Genomic DNA, 19,823 nt, shown 5'->3' on the forward strand with positions numbered 1-19,823 from the left:
GACCGGATGATACCCTCAGGTAAGGACTGACCAGAGGAGGGACGACATTCTACACACGGCACGCATATTTGTCTTATATTATCGATGGTTGCAGTGAAAATATGTCATTAATCAAAAGCACTTCGTGGTGTGAACATCACCTGGACATTCGAAGTTTGTTGAACGAGATAATAAACATTTATTTTGCAGTAATATACAGAAGTTATGATTATGCAATCTACTTACACGTGTATACGAAATAAACGCATATGTTAATTGCCGGGAATATACATATTCGTATCCCCATATTGAACTGCTAATTAAGGGGCTTATTTCGCACTAATTCGACATGGATATTCCCAAAATAATCATCCAGTGACTTTATTTGTGTGATTTTCATTTTTAATTCGATACAAAATATAATTAATTTCTTTTATAAAATTATAATTATTTGGATTCTATCGCCATTTCCCAGTACACAAAATCAAGATACCTCAGTGCAAACTGTTAAGCCGTCCAATATCATCTAAATTACTCATTCATTGGTTTTAACTTTTGGTTTTTAATTCTAATCGGTATAAACAAAAAATTAGAAAAATTAGAAAACCGGAACACTTTCGTCCAATACACAAATAATCGACATAATACAAAAATTAAAACCTATTTTACATTTTTTTTTCGGATCGCCAAATTTTCTTTTAATATTAAATATCACTGAAATACACAAAACAAAGGGTTTGTGTTCCTTAGGTTAACGTATTTATTAACGACTTTGACCAGTTTGAGGAAATTTCATTGAAAACCCCAAACCGGAAGCAGACAATTGTTCCTTTTTAGCGAATATACAGCAATGAGTCGAGACTTAAGGAGGCCTTTCGGAATTTTTGAAATGGTTACAAAAAATATGTGCCATGTATTATACAAGAGATCGAATGAAAATAACCGCCAATACGGGACAGCTTCATTTATAATAAAATGTACCCCTGAAAAGTAAAAATAAAGTAACATTTGATGTGAAAGTGGTCTTCGGTCGCCAATACATATATGTGAAAATTTTCTATAATTTCCATTCATGCAAAAGAGTACATTCGAAATCGATCTTTTCTCGTATTTAAGATTGATGAAGGGACGCTTAAATCGTAACACACAGCACCTACGCTGTCGCCCCTCCTCTAGGGACTGGACTGGACTGACAGTCTTACAGCAGCGGCACCGACTTATTGTATAAGGTATGCTAGATATTAAAAGTTTAGGAAGTCAGATAGGATTTGTACAACGTAACCGATAAGAGATATATACGAAAAATATCTTATAGAAAGATAAATATTTCGGCAAATCAATTGGACTTTTTAGAGCATATCTTTTTGTTAAGTGTGAATGAACTATCTTTATAAGACACTGTTTGTTGAAAGTCTTGAACTTCATTGTTAAACCAAAATTAAATATATTATGACGGATCATTAGTGCCAATCAAATAAGAATATTAATCAAAAGGTAAAACTAGGCACCTTGCCTTTTCATAGATAACTTTCCAGATTTCAGTTACACATAGATAATCAGATTAAAGAAATCTTTCATACAGAATGGAAAGAGCTCTTGCGCAACCGCAAAAGGATCAATCCATAATGTTTAAACAAGCTGACAAAGGCGGACCCATTGTGATAATTGCTAACATGTACTACAAAAGACAAAAGTATGGAACAGTTAAATTACCATAATTTCTTTCGGGAAATTGAGAAAAATATCGGACCCATTGAGATAATTGCTAAAATGTACAACACAAGACAAAATGGACAGTTAAATGACTATAATTTCTATCGGGAAATTGAAAAAAATATCGGACCCATTGAGATAATTGCTCACTTGTATTACAAAAGACAAAAGTATGGAACAGTTAAATGACAATAATTTCTATCTGGAAATTGAGAAAAATATCGAACCATTTGTGATAACTGCTAACATGTACTACAAAAGACAAAAGTATGGAACATTCAAATGACCATAATATCTATCGGGGAACTGGGAAAAATATCGGACCCGTTGAGATAATTGCTCACATGTACTACAAAAGACAAAAGTGTGAAACAGTTAAATGACCATAATTTCTTTCGAGAAATTGAGAAAAATATCGGACCATTTGTGATAATAGCTAACATGTACTACAAAAGTGAAAAGTATGGACAGTTAAATGACCATAATTTATATCGGGAAATTGAAAAAAATATCGGACCCATTGAGATTATTGCTCACATGTACTACAAAAGACAAAAGTATGGAACAGATAAATGACCATAATTTCTATCGGGAAATTGGGGAAAATATTGGACCTATTGAGATAATTGCTTACATGTACTTCAAAAGACAAAGTATGGAACAGTCAAATGACCATAATTTCTATCGGGAAATTGAGAAAAATATGGACTTGGAAACTATAATGATTAATTATAAACATGGAGAAATAATAGAACTAACACACATTCAAAACTGTTATTATTGTTTATACATAATTCTAAAATCTAAAATATGCCTTCCACGAAAAATTCAGCTTAATGGCCTTGACTTCAAAATACAATAGTATGGAACTGTTAAATGACCATAATTTCTATCGGGGAAATTGAGAAAAATATCGGACCCATTGGGATAATTGCTAACATGTACTACAAAGGACAAAAGTATGGAACAGTTAAATGACCATAATTTCCCTCGGGAAGTTGAGAAAAATATCGGACCCATTGAGATAATTGCTAACATGTACAACAATAGACAAAAGTATGGAACTGTTACAGTTAAATGACCATAATTCCTATCGGGAAATTGAAAACAATATCGGACCCATTGAGATAATTGCTTACATGTACTACAAAAGACAAAAGTATGGAATAGTTAAATGAATATAATTTCTATCGGGAAATTGAGAAAAATATCGGACTCATGCCGATAATTGCTAACATGAACTACATAAGACAAAAGTCTGGAACAGTTAAATGACCATAATTTCTAACGGGAAATTGAGAAAAATATTGGACCTATGGAGATATTTGCTAACATGTACTTCAAAAGACAAAAGTATGAAACAGTTAAATGACTATAATTTCTATCGGGAAATTGAGAAAAATATGGACTTAGAAACTATAATGATTAATTATAAACATGGAGAAATAATAGAACTAACACACATTCAAAACTGTAACTATTGTTAATACTTAATTATTTTATCTAAAATATGCCTTTCACGAAAAATTCAGCTTACTGGCCTTTACTTCCTCAAAACTAAAACTGTTCTCAATCATGATCAGAGAGCTGCTCTTATTTACGCCATTAAGAAGTGTTTCTTACATTTTTTACCATAGAACAAGTTTTTACATTTCTACCTTAGAACAAGTTCTTATAGTTCTACCCTAAACGTTTTTGATTATTTCTATTGTAGAACTGATGACAGTTAAACGTTAGAACAGTTTTAGACAGTTCTACCCTAAAACTGATTCTGACTATTCTACCGTAGAACAGTTTAGAAATTCTATAACAGATTATTCTGACAATTCGAAAGAGAAGTTAAACTGGTCTCATCTGAAGAATCCAAAGACACAAATAACATAAAAGAGATCTTGTATAATTTAATGGGTAACCACCGGTACAAAACTGTCATATGGTCTTTAGTGTGTAAATTATTTGTAAGTTACTTGTACATGTACCTTTTCAGCGGCTTCTATCATAAACTGTCGTGCAGCTTCTGTCCATATTGCTGGTACCGTAAGCACCCAATGAATGTCCTCTTCTTCGAGATTTAAAATAAGCTGCTTAACTCTTGTGAAGGTAGCATTTTTCAAGTATTCAATGCAAGCAGCAAATACATCCACTGCTTTCATTTCTTTACCACTTATATCTTTAATTGTCAATGATTTCTTCAAATTCTGAAATCAGTAAGTACACGCAAAGCATATATCATGTCTATATATCATTTAAAATAAAATGAACATTTATGAATTTATTTCTGTCATCATTAATCACTTTATTTCATTACTGAAACATGTTGCCTCGCTGTTTTGGAAAGGGCAAGGATCTGTATTAGTCACTCACTGTTCAAAATGAAAACCTGACAAGAATTCATTGCCAAATTCATCTTTACCTTTCATTGTCACGTTTTCCGTCAAATATCTTGATTAAACCCCGTCATTATCCGTTTTTCCTATTTTGTTTTATTTTTTTGCTTTTCTTTTGCTATATCGGACTCATTTTTTGACCATCATTTAGAAATTGATAATGAGGGTCGGTTGAGAACAAAACTTTACGATAAAAGAGACTATTTCAGCTTTCAAATTGTGAACTTTCGATTTATATGCAACCACATTCCAGAATCGTCTGCAATTGAAATATATATCCGTCTGTTAATTCGATATTCCAGAGCTTGCGCTTCCTATCATAGTTTCCTTGATAGAGATGAACTGCTTACAAAGAAGCTATTGAAGAAAGAATTCCAAATGGTACAGTTGAAGGCGTTACATCGAAAGTTTTACAAATGCCACCGGTAGTTGATTGACTGTTATAAAAATATGTGTCACAGATGAACACGGATATATTCCAATTGTATTAGTCATAATCTCATCTATTCCTCAATAGTGACATCACCAAATGAGACTGATCATCTAATTGCTCCTACCTTGAACAACACGACAGATGCCGCATGAGATCAACCCCTGTTTTTATGGGGTTCGTGTTGCTCAGTCTTTAATTTTCAATGTAATTGTTTTGGTTGACTGATGTTTGTCTTTTCGTAGTTTTCGTTTTTTCCCAGGATCTTGTCAGTTTCTCTTCGACTCGTGAATTGTGATGGTCCCTTTGTGTCTTCAGCACCTTTTTGTATGATTGAGAAGACTTGTTTCGAAGGACGAATGACATAATGTGTAGGGAAAACTATCTGTTTTACACGCAATTGACTGATTACTCAGGCACATGTTCCTTAAAGAAATGTGTGACAGTTATCGAAGTGAATGCTTGGTCTTAATGTAAGGCGTGGTCCTTTCTATCATCAAATATGAGGTACCTTGTATAAAGACTAAATCTGTATCGTTTTAACGTATAGAACGGGTTTTTAATGCTTTTGGTTTTGTACTTTCCTTAATCTTCAGATAATTTTTTTCATCGTCACATAAGAAACAATCCTCCAACGTGTTGTAGTAAAAAGTTGAATACAATGAAATGGGATTTAGTTATTATATGAACTAAAACATTTGAAACATTGTGGTAGGCTTAAGAAAATACTACAATAAAAATAAATATTTCTTCAGGATTTTTTTTTCTAGATGTATGTATTAATATTACAACTTACCCTATTGTTGTAAAGTTGCATTTTGAATCGAGTGAAGTAATAACACTGATTTGCATACTGTGGCTTGGTTAGTGTTAGTCTTGTATACTTGTCTTCGGCTTCATTACCAAAAGCATCAAAACTTCTATCGGGTTTCAAAAGCAGAACAGTTGGAACTTTTGATGACATATTATTGGTTGTTGGAATTCCTCCCATTACACATATGTTTAGTGGGTTTGTGGTGAAATCAGACTTTGATGAAAATGCAGTTCCAGAATATGCTGATCCAATGTCAATGGCTGCAACCATGGTGTAATTTCTATATTAAAAATGTATTAAGTTTGATTAATTGCATTTATATTTATTCTTGTAGGCCTTAACATCGCAATGATGTCCTATGTTCATTCATTTTAATTTGGATGCAAAAACTTATTTAAAAAAGTGTACGAATTACCTGCATTCAAAGCATCAAGCAGAGAACCTAACTATTTTTACTGAACGATAAATATTATGGTATTCAACCAATGAAAAATAAAATGCTCTGCGTGGCGCGACTTGATACAACCGCAGAGGTTGAACCATGAACAGTTGGGGTAAGTATGGACACTACATGCAAGCTTGATAAAGCTCTGAACTTGGATTGTGATTAAATATTTGACACAGCATACATTTCTGACACAGAATGAATGTGGTCAAAGAAGTGAAAAATTTTAAATTAGACTTTTACCTGTTTTTTGTACAATATCCAAAATCTAAAAACACGGTTAGATTCAGCATTTCCAAGTACACCAATGATTTAATTTATTTATTAATTGACAATATATTAAGTGTTTAAAGCGGTTCTCTTCATCATATTTTTCTTTTATATATAGCATTCTGAAAATTAATTTATACAGAAGAACAAACAATCTACATGAACCACGAAGTTCTTCAAAATATTTACACAAAAAATAAAAAAAAAAACAATTTCAAAATATCATTCATCATTAATACAATGTCTTTAAAAAAATATTTTTGAAAAAAAAAATAATAATAAAAAGTAAATTTCAAACTATATATATATATGGCAGTCAGCAGGGTTTAAGAACATCCGTTGTTCGACCTGTTAGTCAAATGCGTTTTGTTTAAATATACTTTTTCACTTTTTTGGTCTTTTGGAAAATGTTGTTTGTGCTTTAGTTTATTTGAACCCTTCTACCAGAAATTTGTTTTGCATATAAAAATTGCGGTTTTTATCCAACGCAATCATAGGTTTGAACGTTGTTTTCAATTTAGACTTATTTATATTTTTTCGTTTGGGCTTGTATTATATTTGCCTTCGGGTTAATATGATCCGGTCATCCTATTTCGACTCTTCAAATTTCAAGAGTCTATCCTAAATTGAGGTAAATTATATATATATATAACCAAGTCTAAATTGAAAACAACGTTCAAACCTATGATTGCGTTGGATAAAAACCGCAAATTTTACACGTGTGCATGCAAAACAAATTTCTTGTTAGAGGGGTCTAAATACAGCACAAACAACATTTTCCAAAAGTTAAACCCTGCTGACTGCCATAGGAGATTGCCAAATAAACGGATCACAAGATGTAACAAAATGGATCGAAACGGTATTTAGAAGGCCATATAATTTACCTCAATTTAGGATAGACTCTTGAATTTTGAAGAGTCGAAATAGGATGAACGGATCATATTAACCCGAAGGCAAATATAATACAAGCCCAAACGAAAAAGTATAAACAAGTCTAAATTGAAAACAACGTTCAAACCTATGATTGCGTTGGATAAAAACCGCATTTTTTATACGTATATATATATATAGATTATAACAAGGCATTTTTCATATCAAACCCCTTATCAGCCCTATGTCATGATATCACCCGAGAGCCGACAGTTGAAATTGAAAACAACGTTCAAACCTATGATTGCGTTTGATAAAAACCGCAATTTTTATACGTGTGCATGCAAAACAGATTTCTTGGTAGAGGGGTCTAAATACAGCACAAACAACATTTTCCAAAAGACCAAAAAAGTGAAAAAGTATATTTATACAAAACGCATTTGACTAACAGGTCGAACAACGGATGTTCTTAAACCATGCTGACTGCCATTGGCGATTGCCAAATAAACGGATCACAAGATGTTACAATAAGGATCTTAATTTTTAATTTAATACCAAACAGAAAACAATAAACTTGCGGAAAAGATGGTATACCGCAAACATGAGGTGTAAAATTTTGTACACCATATCCGGATTTCGACAATTAATGTCTTTTCAGTGATGTTAGGAACCGAAACGGTATTTGGAAAGCCATATGATTTACCTCAATTTAGGATAGACTCTTGAATTTTGAAGAGTCGAAATAGGATGAATAGATCATATAAACCCGAAGGCAAATATAATACAAGCCTTAATGAAAAAATATAAATAAGTCTTAATTGAAAACAACGTTCAAACCTTTGATTGAGTTGGATAAAAACCGCAATTTTTATACGTGTGCATGCACAACAGATTTCTTGGTAGAGGGGTCTAAATACAGCACAAACAATATTTTCCAAAAGACCAAAAAAGTGAAAAAGTATATTTAAACAAAACGCATTTGACTAACAGTCGAACAACGGATGTTCTCAAACCCTGCTGACTGCCATTGGCGATTGCCAAATAAACGGATCACAAGATGTAACAAAATGGATCTTTATTATTAATTTAATAACAAACAGAAAATAATAAACTTGCGGAAAAGATGGTATACTGCAAACATGAGGTGCAAAAATTTGTACATCATATCCGGATTTCGACAATTAATGTCTGTTCAGTGATGTTAGGAATCGAAACGATATTTGGAAGGCCATATAATTTACCTCAATTTAGGATAGACTCTTGAATTTTGAAGAGTCGAAATAGGATTAACGGATCATATAAACCCGAAGGCAAATATAATACCAGCCCAAACGAAAAAATATAAATAAGTCTAAATTGAAAACAACGTTCAAACCTATGATTGCTTTGGATAAAAACCGCAATTTTTATATGCAAAACAAATTTCTGGTAGAGGGGTCTAAATACAGCACAAACAACATTTTCCAAAAGACCAAAAAGTGAAAAAGTATATTTAAACAAAACGCATTTGACTAACAGTCGAACAACGGATGTTCTCAAACCCTGCTGACTGCCATTGGCGATTGCCAAATAAACGGATCACAAGATGTAACAAAATGGATCTTTATTATTAATTTAATACCAAACAGAAAACAATAAACTTGCGGAAAAGATGGTAAACCGCAAACATGAGGTGTAAAAATTTGTACACCATATCCGGATTTCGACAATTAATGTCTCTTCAGTGATGTTAGGAATCGAAACGGTATTTGGAAGGCCATATAATTTACCTTAATTTAGGATAGACTCTTGAATTTTGAAGAGTCGAAATAGGATGAACGGATCATATAAACACGAAGGCAAATATAATACAAGCCCAAACGAAAAAATATAAATACGTCTAAATTGAAAATAACGTTCAAACCTATGATTGCTTTGGATAAAAACCGCAAATTTTATACGTGTGCATGCAAAACAGATTTCTTGGTAGAGGGGTCTAAATACAGCACAAACAACATTTTCCAAAAGACCAAAAAAGTGAAAAAGTATATTTAAACAAAATGCATTTGACTAACAGTCGAACAACGGATGTTCTCAAACCCTGCTGACTGCCATTGGCGATTGCCAAATAAACGGATCACAAGATGTAACAAAATGGATCTTTATTATTAATTTAATACCAAACAGAAAACAATAAACTTGCGGAAAAGATGGTAAACCGCAAACATGAGGTGTAAAAATTTATACACCATATCCGGATTTCGACAATTAATGTTTCTCAGTGATGTTAGGAATCGAAACGGTATTTGGAAGGCCATATAATTTACCTCAATTTAGAATAGACTCTGGAATTTTGAAGAGTCGAAATAGGATATATGTATATAATTATTCTCTAAAATTCGAATTTGATGCTGTATCTATTTTCAACTATGATTCTACTTCTATCAATTGTGCGATACAGTTCTGAATTTGTATTGGTATCAAATATTTGACATAGCACAGGTTTCTGACACAAATTGAATATGGTCTAAAAACTTAAAATTTGAAATTGAACCGTACTTTGAACTATAATGGTTTGGTCCAATATCCAAAATCTAATCTATCTTCCATGTTAAGCAACGAAAAAATCTAAATACACGGTTAGATTTAACATATCAAAGACCCCCAAAAGTTCAATTTTTGATGAAATCAAACAATTTAATTCTGGACCATTTGGACCTCAATATGGAACAATTTGATAACGGGGCCAAACACCAAAATCTAAACACATCGTTAGAGTCAGCATATCAAAGAACCCTATATATATATTCAATTTGATCAACATTTATAAAGAACAAGTACACGTCATATGACGACATTTTGAGTCACGAATTTGTAAAGAAAGTCTTATTATACAAATCCTTTTTCGAATTTTTACGAAATTGTGTATGCATTTAGATCTTGTTGTACTGCATCTGTATTTGGAGCATTAACACATAGATTCTAGAGATACAATATATTCATATTTATATAGATAGGACCTAAACATGTTTGGAATGTTCCTATAGATAAAAAGCGACCAAGAAATGCACTAAAATTTTGATTCACAGAATTTGGTTTCGAATGATATCTAAACACTGTGCATCTTTCCGTTTTATTGATATGAAAATATTATAGGGGTCAACAGATTCTTTTTTTCACTGCTAATTATTTAAGTTTGAGTGATGTGTAAAAAAAACATGAAAATTTACGCTATTTCAGTGTGACGCCGTCGTATGTTACGCTTTTAATCTGAAACCCTTTTTTCACTGTACATAATGAGACTATTAATGATTTTTACTGAAAAAAGCAAATCCATTGAATTACCTCAACACAAAATCTGAATTTTACAAAGTGGACTTATTTTGAAACAATAAAAATATAAAAAAAAATTGGAATGAACGTGTTGATGCCTTGAAAAATATCTCAAAACTCAGTTATTTCGGCATCTATATGGAAAAATTAGCACAAAAAAATTAATAATATCAGCAATTATATAAAACTTGCGCACACCATGGGGTATGGTCTGTATATGACCTGTGAGATTAACATGAAAATATATTAACTATGAAAATTTTAACAGAATTCATAATTTGAAACCAGCATTCTAACGGTTTTATGAGCTTATACTAACACTTAAAAAGTTGTTCCAATTCATTGAAATCAACATGGAAAGAGAGAATAAACAACAATCTCTCATGCCTTTTGGTATTAATATGTTTTCAAGTCATAAAAGGGTTCAAAGGACATGTAAACTATTTTAAACCAGGGTAATATGCCTATAGATTTTGCAGAAGAAAAAAATAAGGTTGTTAGAAAGTGGGAAAAAATACACTTTTATATTTCTAAGATTTCCAAAAATACTAAATTAAAGCTTTGTTGGTATTAATATAGAACTATTCACAATATTTTGGATACAAACGCTGTACTTTTTTATTGAACCTTGACAATTGAAAATTATGTACATTTTGCAAGGAATAGCCTGAATATTGTAGAACATTTACTTTGGGGCTGTCATATTGTTGCTGACATTAGGCACAATCTGAATTGTTGGATTTTTGATGTTTAATTCAGAGTTTTTATACTATTATAACGTATTATGCTTATTTATTTCACTTGCTTGCTTATTGTGCCACGGGAAAAATGTATGTGAATACCTTTACACTCATGATAAAAAAGAAATTATGAAAACCTTTTTAATTTAAATGTTAATTCTTTTTATCGACCCCATCATATCAAGCGGATCCATTCTTCACATCGCCAGAAGTATCATTATTTTGTTTCAAAATACAAAATAAAATCCGCAACAATTTTGTTTCAACGAATCTGTCAATCATAACTTGTCAATAACATGACATTACACTATCTGTCGTCAATTTTCTGATAATGCCATGTTGAAGGGAAAACCGTTGATGTGGTTCATAAGTGTTTCTCGTTTCTCGTTTTTTATATAGATTAGACCGTTGGTTTTTTTTGTTTGAATGGTTTTTCACTAGTCATTTTGGGGGCCCTTTATAGCTTGCTGTTCGGTGTGAGCCAAGGCTCCGTGTTGAAGGCCGTACTTTGACTTATAATGGTTTACTTTTACAAATTGTGACTTGGATGGAGAGTTGTCTCATTGGCACTCATACCACATCTTCTTATATCAATACTGCTTTCCACCGAAACATGAAAATAGCTTTCTCTTATTATATCTCATGATTTTCTAACCTTCTTGGCTTAAATGACATAGCCTTAAATTGTTCATGTCTTTTCTTTTCATCAGAGGAAACTTCTGATTGAACAACAATGTGGTTCTCTAGTTCTGTCAAAAAGAAAAGAAATTTAATTCAGTAATATAAATTAATGTCGAACGATGAATATTGAATGGGAATCACTATTTTTCAGATGATTGATGCATACAGCTGATATCTGTTTCTCTTCACATGGAGTGAGAGGGAACCATGGTCCCAGCGAAAGTTCAACTATACCTGTGACTTATGATTTGGAACCGTGAAGGAATTCGTTATAAAATACTGTTTCAGTACCGGTATCAATTAACAATTTCTGGAGTATGAAAAAGTCTTTGTAAGTCTTTGATAAGCTACGATCCTTCGAAAATTGATTTGATGTATCTACCACTTATACTGCACTTCATTAAAGAAAACAATCTTTTTTGAAAATGTTTTTGATAACTCAGGTGTACTTATGTCGTTGTAATTCCCTTTTCAGTAATAAGACTTACAAAAATACACAAAATAAATTGGAAATGCAGAGAAATGATTAAAGCCATGAATGATTTACTTGATAATATCTGTGTTCGGATCGTTTTTGAGATAAGTATACCGATAAGTGATTGGTATTCCGACGGGAACTAACTGTGATAGATGTTATGAATCTATTTATGGCAAAGCTTCATAAACATCCAACAAAACACCACCTAATAGATAGTTTAACAACACAGGCAGATACTTTGATGATATAATATCCGTAAACAATCCTAATTTTTCTAAGTAAACGAATACAATTTATACCATTCTTAATAAATCAGACATTTAAAGTGGCTGATGTCCTTTTGCAGCCCTTGATATTAAAATTTCACATGATAGAATCAATACAAAATCTATGATAAACAGAATTCTTTCATTAATGTTGATGTTTCGTTGTCTTCAATTTACGGAGTATATATCAGTTAGTTCTATATGCGCGTGTTTGTGTCTATGATTTAATTGAATGTAATTAATTAATTACTCAAATTCTTTAACAGCAAGAGTATTATATGCTATTCGGAATCTTCACAGGGGATATGGGCTCATATCAGTTTTTTTATATCTCCTTATGCGCCAGACGAAGGAGATATAGGGCGCGGACAGGGAATATGAGACCATATCCCATGTGAAGCCCGAAAAACAATCACTAGTATATTATACTGGAGTGTCCTGGTTTCAACACTAATTCCCATTTCTAGCCCACATGGCCCAGAGGGCCAAGTGAGCTTTCCTCATCACTTGGCGTCCGTCGTCGTCGTCGTCGTCGTTAACTTTTACGAAAATCTTCTCCTCTGAAACTACTTGGCCAAATTAAACCAAGCTTGGCCGAAATCATCCTTAGGGTATCTAGTTAAAAAATGTATCCGATAACTCCGCTCATCAACCAAGATGGCCGCCATGGCTAAAATAGAACATTGGGGTAAAATGCAGTTTTTGGCTTATATCTCTGAAATTAAAGCATATAGAGCAAATCTAACGGGGTTAAAATGTTCATCAGGTCAACATGACCAAAATTGTTAATTGACCCCTTAAGGAGTTATTGCCCTTTAAAGTCAATTTTTCGTAAATTTTTTTAATCTTTTACAAAAATCGTCTCCTCTTAATCTTCTTGGCCAAATGGAATTAAACTTAGCCACAATTATTATTAGAGTATCTTGATTGAAAAATGTATCCGATGACCCTGCCGTACAACCAACATGGTCCCCATTGGTAAGAATAGAACATAGGGGTTTACTATAGTAGTCTATGGGAAAATGTAAAAAAAAAAATTTCAAATGGTCACAACTTGAAAACTAATTTAAATAATGATAAGGAGTCTTCAGTAACTATTGTAAGACTACAATGGGATGACTTGATTTTTTTCCAAGGGGTGCAATTTTTTCACGGGGGGGGGGGGGGGGGGGGGGGGGAGTGCTAATAATTTCTCCTTGATATGTTCCATTTTCAGAATTATTCAGTGTTACTTTTTCTATAAACCATTATTATATCTTTTCTTTCAACATACTTATATTGGGTGAATGCCCCCCAGACCCGGCGGGTTAATAGGGGTCAGGGGAACCCCTGCCCAAATTTTTTTTGAAGGGTGTTTCATAAAAACATTTAAAGGCGTTTTCAGCATTATACAGGCCCTGGGTGAAATAAATTTTGGAGCGGAGGAAAGGACAGTTTTTATTTTTTGTTAATTATCTTGAATATCATTATAGATTGAGATATACTGTAAACAGCAAAAAATATCAAGCAAAGAAAGATCTACAAATAAGTTAACATGACCAATTCGCAATCGAAATATTATAAGAGTTATTGTCCTTTAAAGTTATTTTCTGCAATTTATTGGTAATTTTTGTAAATCTTTTCACAAATCTTCTGCTTTTAATTTAACTACTAGGCCAAATTAAACCAAACTTGGTCTCAATCATTATTAGGGTATCTATATGATTTTAACCTTATTTTACGTGATTTCCAAAACCACAGTAGATACAGGTGAGCGACACAGGCTCTTGAGAGCCTCTAGTTATCTTTTACTGTTGGTTTAACATTACATGGGGTATGGGCTCACATTCCCTGTTTAGGTAACCAATCAAATTGCAGGATTAACCGCGATATTTCACTCCAGTATAATATAGTCAATTATCATAAATTGCTCAAAAAGTTTACCATATGTTATCAAGCATATAGAGATCCATTGTGGGTGTATGATTCTAATTGATTAGATTTCTTTAAAAGTAATATTTCTACTCCAGTTTTTGACCGTTATGTTGCTTATCAAGATTACAAATGTAAGCATTGTCTTTTAAATCTGTCTCCTCGGCTTAAAAGTCATATTGATAAAGGATATTATTATGCTGATGTTGTTGCTCAATCGTTGCTTTGTTTGGGAAACTATCAGTTTGCTATATATAGTATAGCTGACTATGCGGTATAGGTTTTGCTCATTGTTTAGGGCCGTACGGTGACCTATATTTGTTAACTTCTATGTAATGTGGTCTCTGGTGAATGTTGTCTCATTGGTAATTATACCACATCTTCTTATTTTTATATTTGAAGCAATACTAAAATATCATTTTTAGCTTTTCTGTATTATATATAAAAGTAAGAAAATGTGGTATGATTGCCAATAAGACAACTCTCCACAACAAGCCCATACCGCAAAGTCAGCTATAAAAGGCCCCGAAATGACAAATGTAAAATATTTCAAACGAGAAAACTAACGGACTAATTTATGTACAAAATAATGAACGAAAAACAAATGTTACACAGCAACAAACGACAACCACTGAATTACAGGCTCCTGACTTAGGACAGGCACATCCATAATTTTGCGGGGTTAAACTAGTTTGTTGGCGCCGAACCCTCCCTCTAACCCGGGACAGTGGCGTAATAGTAGAACAAAAGAACAAACTATAAAAATCAGTTAAAAAAGGCTTAACTCATCAGATGGATTCAAATAGAAATACATCTAACAACACACAGAGTGGACGTGGCATGGTACTTATATGTTCCCACAACGAAAAGACACTAAGTACAGATCTGAGAGTTCTTGCAGTTACTGTTCAAAGCCAATAACAACTAATAAAAGAAATCATGCATCTAAGACTAAAATACTGTAGTTTGTTTTGGGCATGCGACGTCCACAAAAAGTCAACTTTTAAAAATAAGCTATAAAAGTATGTTACAGGTATCCATTTCTTAAAAATGAATAGTAAGCATGGACTATTGTCAAATTGTTTTAACTATTTGAAGAAATAAAACTAAACATCAGTTATTCGTTTTTTACAGACGGGAGCAAGTATGCAATTTGGGTACTCCTTATTACAAACTCATGGATCGTTTGGAGGTCGATTCAAACCCATTTTTCTATGATTCAATATGGAAGCAAAATTAAATCGGTTTAACTATATAATAAATAAGGATACATCTACAAAATAAACATAGAATGGAAACTTTTGTCTGAATCATAAATAAACGTAGGTGAAAAAACTGTTAAAATAGGTGCAATTTGGTTACCCTAACGTTAAATACTTTATCTGTTGATATATATACTGTGAACGTTTTGTGTATATTTAAATATAATTAGCTATGTTGAAAGACGTGCATAATGTCAAATAATAAAAATACAAATTGTTCATTCCTTAAGAAGACTTGTAAGACTTCGGCTGCTATGTTTTGCTAAATCGGTGCAATTTGACTACTCAGTGCAATTTGGGTACTGTGACGTTAAATGGCGCATAGCTAAGAGGGTTAACCGAGGCAAAGCAAAGGTTTTCAATGTTTTTTCGAGGGGTAACAATCTTCTCTTTTACTCTCTCAGCAATGTGTTATTCAATTTGTTATACTGAATGGTCTGTCAATATTATCTTAAAATTGTATATTGAAAGTAATTAAATATGAAATCATGCACTTAACAACGTTATAGTTATTTAAAAAACAACTAAAGTGAAGCACTTTTTTTATAAATTGACAGTCTATGAAAAAGGTCTGAGCCCGAAACGAAGAACTTGAGCATTGCCTTTAAAATCTATATAAAGATTATTGATTGGTCTGCACGAGAGGGTAACATTTAAAATTCGTCTCTCGCTGAGGCATGAGTTTATTGTCTCCCTCGTATGATCCAATAAAAATCTAGCATTTTAACGTAAAGGATAATAATTAATAGCCTCGATTGACAATGTTTTCTCTGGGTAACAATCAGCTCTATCACCCTCTCAGCTATGTGTTATCTATTATATTGTTTTAAAGCAATGGTGATTGGATTTAATGTTTGATAGGAAACAGTAAAAGCGATATTATGTTTGCAATTTAGTAGTTCATGCTTTGGTAGTGACATGATTTAGAACATACAGTTCTAAAATTATCTATTGATGAATAAAGAAATCATACATACAAACTAACTTAAAGTTTCCAAATCACTCGAACAAAGTTGATCTTAGAATTTGGATATTCCTTTTAGGTCCTTTTTGGTCATATATAGTTCCTAACGTGGCTACGCATTTTTACTTTCCATGCGATGAATAGCTGAGGTTTAAGACTACCCGATGAAGGTAAAACCAGAAAAGCGCTTCGGACGCAAGGAATTTATAAAGTGTTAATTTCATTCACAACAGTTCACAATAATGTTCTACATAACTATGACGATTATTTTCTCTGGATATTTACCTAGCAAGGAAAATGAAAACAGTTGACCTGAGAATTGGCTACACATGAACTATTGATGTCATACAATAATCACTTTTCCTCAGTGTCGTCAGACATTTTATATAGTGACGTAAACATTTTACGGGAACCTTTGTGATGTCCAGTAATGGCGGACAAATAGGGAGCTGTTGTCTGTTCTATGGTCGGGTTGTTGTCTCTTTGACACATTCCCCATTTCCATTCTCAATTTTATAAGGTGTATATAAATAACTTGACTAATATTGATGATAAAGGCAAACACAAACCTTGAGCTACAGGCCCGAAACCTCCTTCTTCTGCTTCATCTAAGTAGCTTACCTGGGGAAAAAATCGACTTACAGTGTGTTTTCATAATTAACCCTATCTGGAAAAAATATGAAACACTAGGAATACCGGTAGACCAGATACATGTACGATACGATACAGATACGAGGAAAACTGGTAAACAGGTATTAAAGACAACATACTGTAGAATCCTACTAAAAATTGGAAGTGAGTGTGGATGAAGCAGAACTGTTAGCAATATCCACTGTCTTCATAGTTATATAACTGGTAAATCTACGCTTTTTATGATAAAAGAAGTGCTTTTTATGCAGTAAAATAAGTATGATGGTACCAAAAAAGGCAAACTTCCAGTAATAAATTATTATAACGTATTTACCAGAGTCAAACATCTCTGTACATGTAGGTATAAAAGAATGATTAAGTTCGGTGTTTCCGCTCATATATACATGAATTGAATTAATTAATCTTACTATCAGACTTTGGCTTGATATAAATATGAAGATGTGATCCTTAAATTACTAAATATGACATATCTTCATCTTAACTCCAAAATAAGACAACTTATAGTACCATAAGTAACGAATACTTGTGTTAATGTTCATGCAAATTCAACCAAAAAATTCACAAAATCTGACTTGCCTCGGTGATCGCGTGGTAGCCTCAAGTGCAGGGAATCGTGGGTTTGATACCCCACCAGGCAAAACCAATTTAAAACCATGAAATCTGTATGTTCTGCTTCTCCACTGTGCAACCGACATTTAGAAGTAAGATCAAGGACTGTTTGGTTCGAAGTCAACTCATGTGTTCGGGTAATGTGACATTGTGAACTAGCACGTAGGAATCCGGCTAAGCGGGTCGGTTTGGTAAAGAAAGCAGGGTGCATATTCACATTTTAAACATGTCGCGGTTTGCATGCAATATTTGCCATCGAACGTTAAACACCAAATCATCATCATCATCATCATCATCATCATCATCATCATCATCATCATCATTTCAAATATTTAAGTTGATTGGTGTTAAATTGGCTTTCGTATCTTTGCAGTTTTATTTTAGATCTGTAATCGTTAAGTGCTGCTGACCGAAAATTATTCATACGATTAGTGCCAAATCGCTTACATCTAACTTCAAAAGAAGCAATGGCCAGTGAAAGTCCTGTTATTGTCATGAACACGTCAAATGCGTTTAGAAATTATTTGTACAAAATATTTGCAAAAAATCATAACTTGACAGTATGTATTACATGAACTTAAACTGGAAAAGCTTACTTGGGATTGTTTTTCATTTATAATCTTGAAAAACTTGATCCATTCTTCTCTTTCCTCTTTGCCCTGTGCTGCAAAAGAATGAAAATATCATAAAATCTAACAATTAAAGTTTACATGTGTTTGCATGTTCAGTTTTGCGCAATTCAACATAATATTTTTTTTCAAACCAGTACATGTACCTTTCAATTTGAGGGTTCGACCATTACTTGCGGTAACAACAAATCGAAGACCATCATCCTTCGTGGTTACTTCTGCAAGCTACAAATAAAGAAGATCATTATGGTACTCTATAGTTATCACTATTTGAAAAAAATATTTTAAAGTTTGTAAATCCTTATGAAGATTGATACACCTGATTAATTGATAATGAATGTTTTCACTCTTCAGTGGAGAGTAACTGGACGTTAAAGCAATCATTAAACCTTGATATTTTCATAAATCACATTCGATTATATCAATTAAAGAATGGCCCACTCAAGCATGAGCATTTATTTCGTAGGTGAAGTATTGGAAGGAAAAAAAAAACTCTAGTACATACTCTTTTTCTAGTGGCAGTCTAATTTTTCTGCAATTCCCCCTCCCCCCGAATAACACAATTGTTTTATTGTGTATCTTCTCGTCTTTTTTGCATGACTTACTTGCCACTATGGGTCAAACAAACAAGCAACTATCAATCAATAGGTTTTAAAAGGACAAAGAAACCCCTTCAAGCTTTTTTTGTATACATACATGTTGCTGCAATTAATTGACCCTCTGGGGAACTTGCGTTAACCGTCTAGTTGAAGAGAGATTCATTATTTGTTTTCTTTCGTTTTTTTTTCCTTTATTTTCGGGTGTTATGTACAAAATGTAGCGTCTTCTGTTTTTTTTTGTACATTTTTTGTGGTTTCTGTCGTTTTTATTTAATCATGCATATTTATGTGTTTTTCATTTAGTCACACATTTAGAAATATCTGTCTTCCTTTATCTTCTTAAAAAACAAGCAAAAAAATACCTAAACTTACATTGATATTCATCGTCCATTTCGGACTTTGCTTTTTTTCGGCTGGGTTACTCTGAAAAAAAAACATATTCCGTATAAATAAAAAAGTGAACATAGAAAGTCAGATATATCACACAATACTGGTGAATGATAAGAGCGAACGAACGTGTTTCAAACATTAACAAAACGGGAACAGGTGTCTATATTTAAGATTACTAAGTTAATGCAATTCGGTATATGTTGTAACTTCATAGTAAGTAAATATCAAGAAAAAACGAAGTGCGTAAGATTACATAAAAAAAAACACTTCGTTCGTCCTCCTGTTAAGATACATATTATGAATAAAAAGGGGATGTTGTTTAAACTCAATGAGACACCAACCTAACAACACAATGTAATCAAAAGACAATCTTGAAAAAATTGTAGTTTGCATTTTCTTTTGTTTTACAGCAGCTCCAAAATA

The 19,823-nt window shown here is 32.7% G+C and overlaps 1 protein-coding gene across 3 annotated transcripts in view; it reads right to left on the reverse strand.

Moving 5' to 3' along the window:
- LOC127728290 (heat shock 70 kDa protein 12A-like) overlaps nt 1–19,823 on the reverse strand; it is a 177,821-nt gene that overhangs the window by 121,039 nt on the left and 36,959 nt on the right. For 2 of the 3 annotated variants that reach the window (XM_052235619.1, XM_052235618.1), the window contains exons 3-9: nt 19,383–19,433; nt 18,558–18,636; nt 18,379–18,446; nt 17,092–17,143; nt 11,616–11,709; nt 5,306–5,603; nt 3,672–3,890 (exon numbers count right to left, since the gene is read on the reverse strand). The exons of the other annotated variant lie outside the window; for it this stretch is intronic. In XM_052235619.1, the coding sequence (XP_052091579.1) occupies nt 3,672–3,890; nt 5,306–5,603; nt 11,616–11,709; nt 17,092–17,143; nt 18,379–18,446; nt 18,558–18,636; nt 19,383–19,433 (861 nt within the window). The remainder of the gene's footprint in view (nt 1–3,671; nt 3,891–5,305; nt 5,604–11,615; nt 11,710–17,091; nt 17,144–18,378; nt 18,447–18,557; nt 18,637–19,382; nt 19,434–19,823) is intronic. 3 annotated transcript variants of the gene reach the window in all.

Source organism: Mytilus californianus, unplaced genomic scaffold, assembly GCF_021869535.1.
Source record: "Mytilus californianus isolate M0D057914Y unplaced genomic scaffold, xbMytCali1.0.p SCAF_2, whole genome shotgun sequence".
Classification (NCBI taxonomy): Eukaryota; Metazoa; Mollusca; class Bivalvia; order Mytilida; family Mytilidae; genus Mytilus; species Mytilus californianus.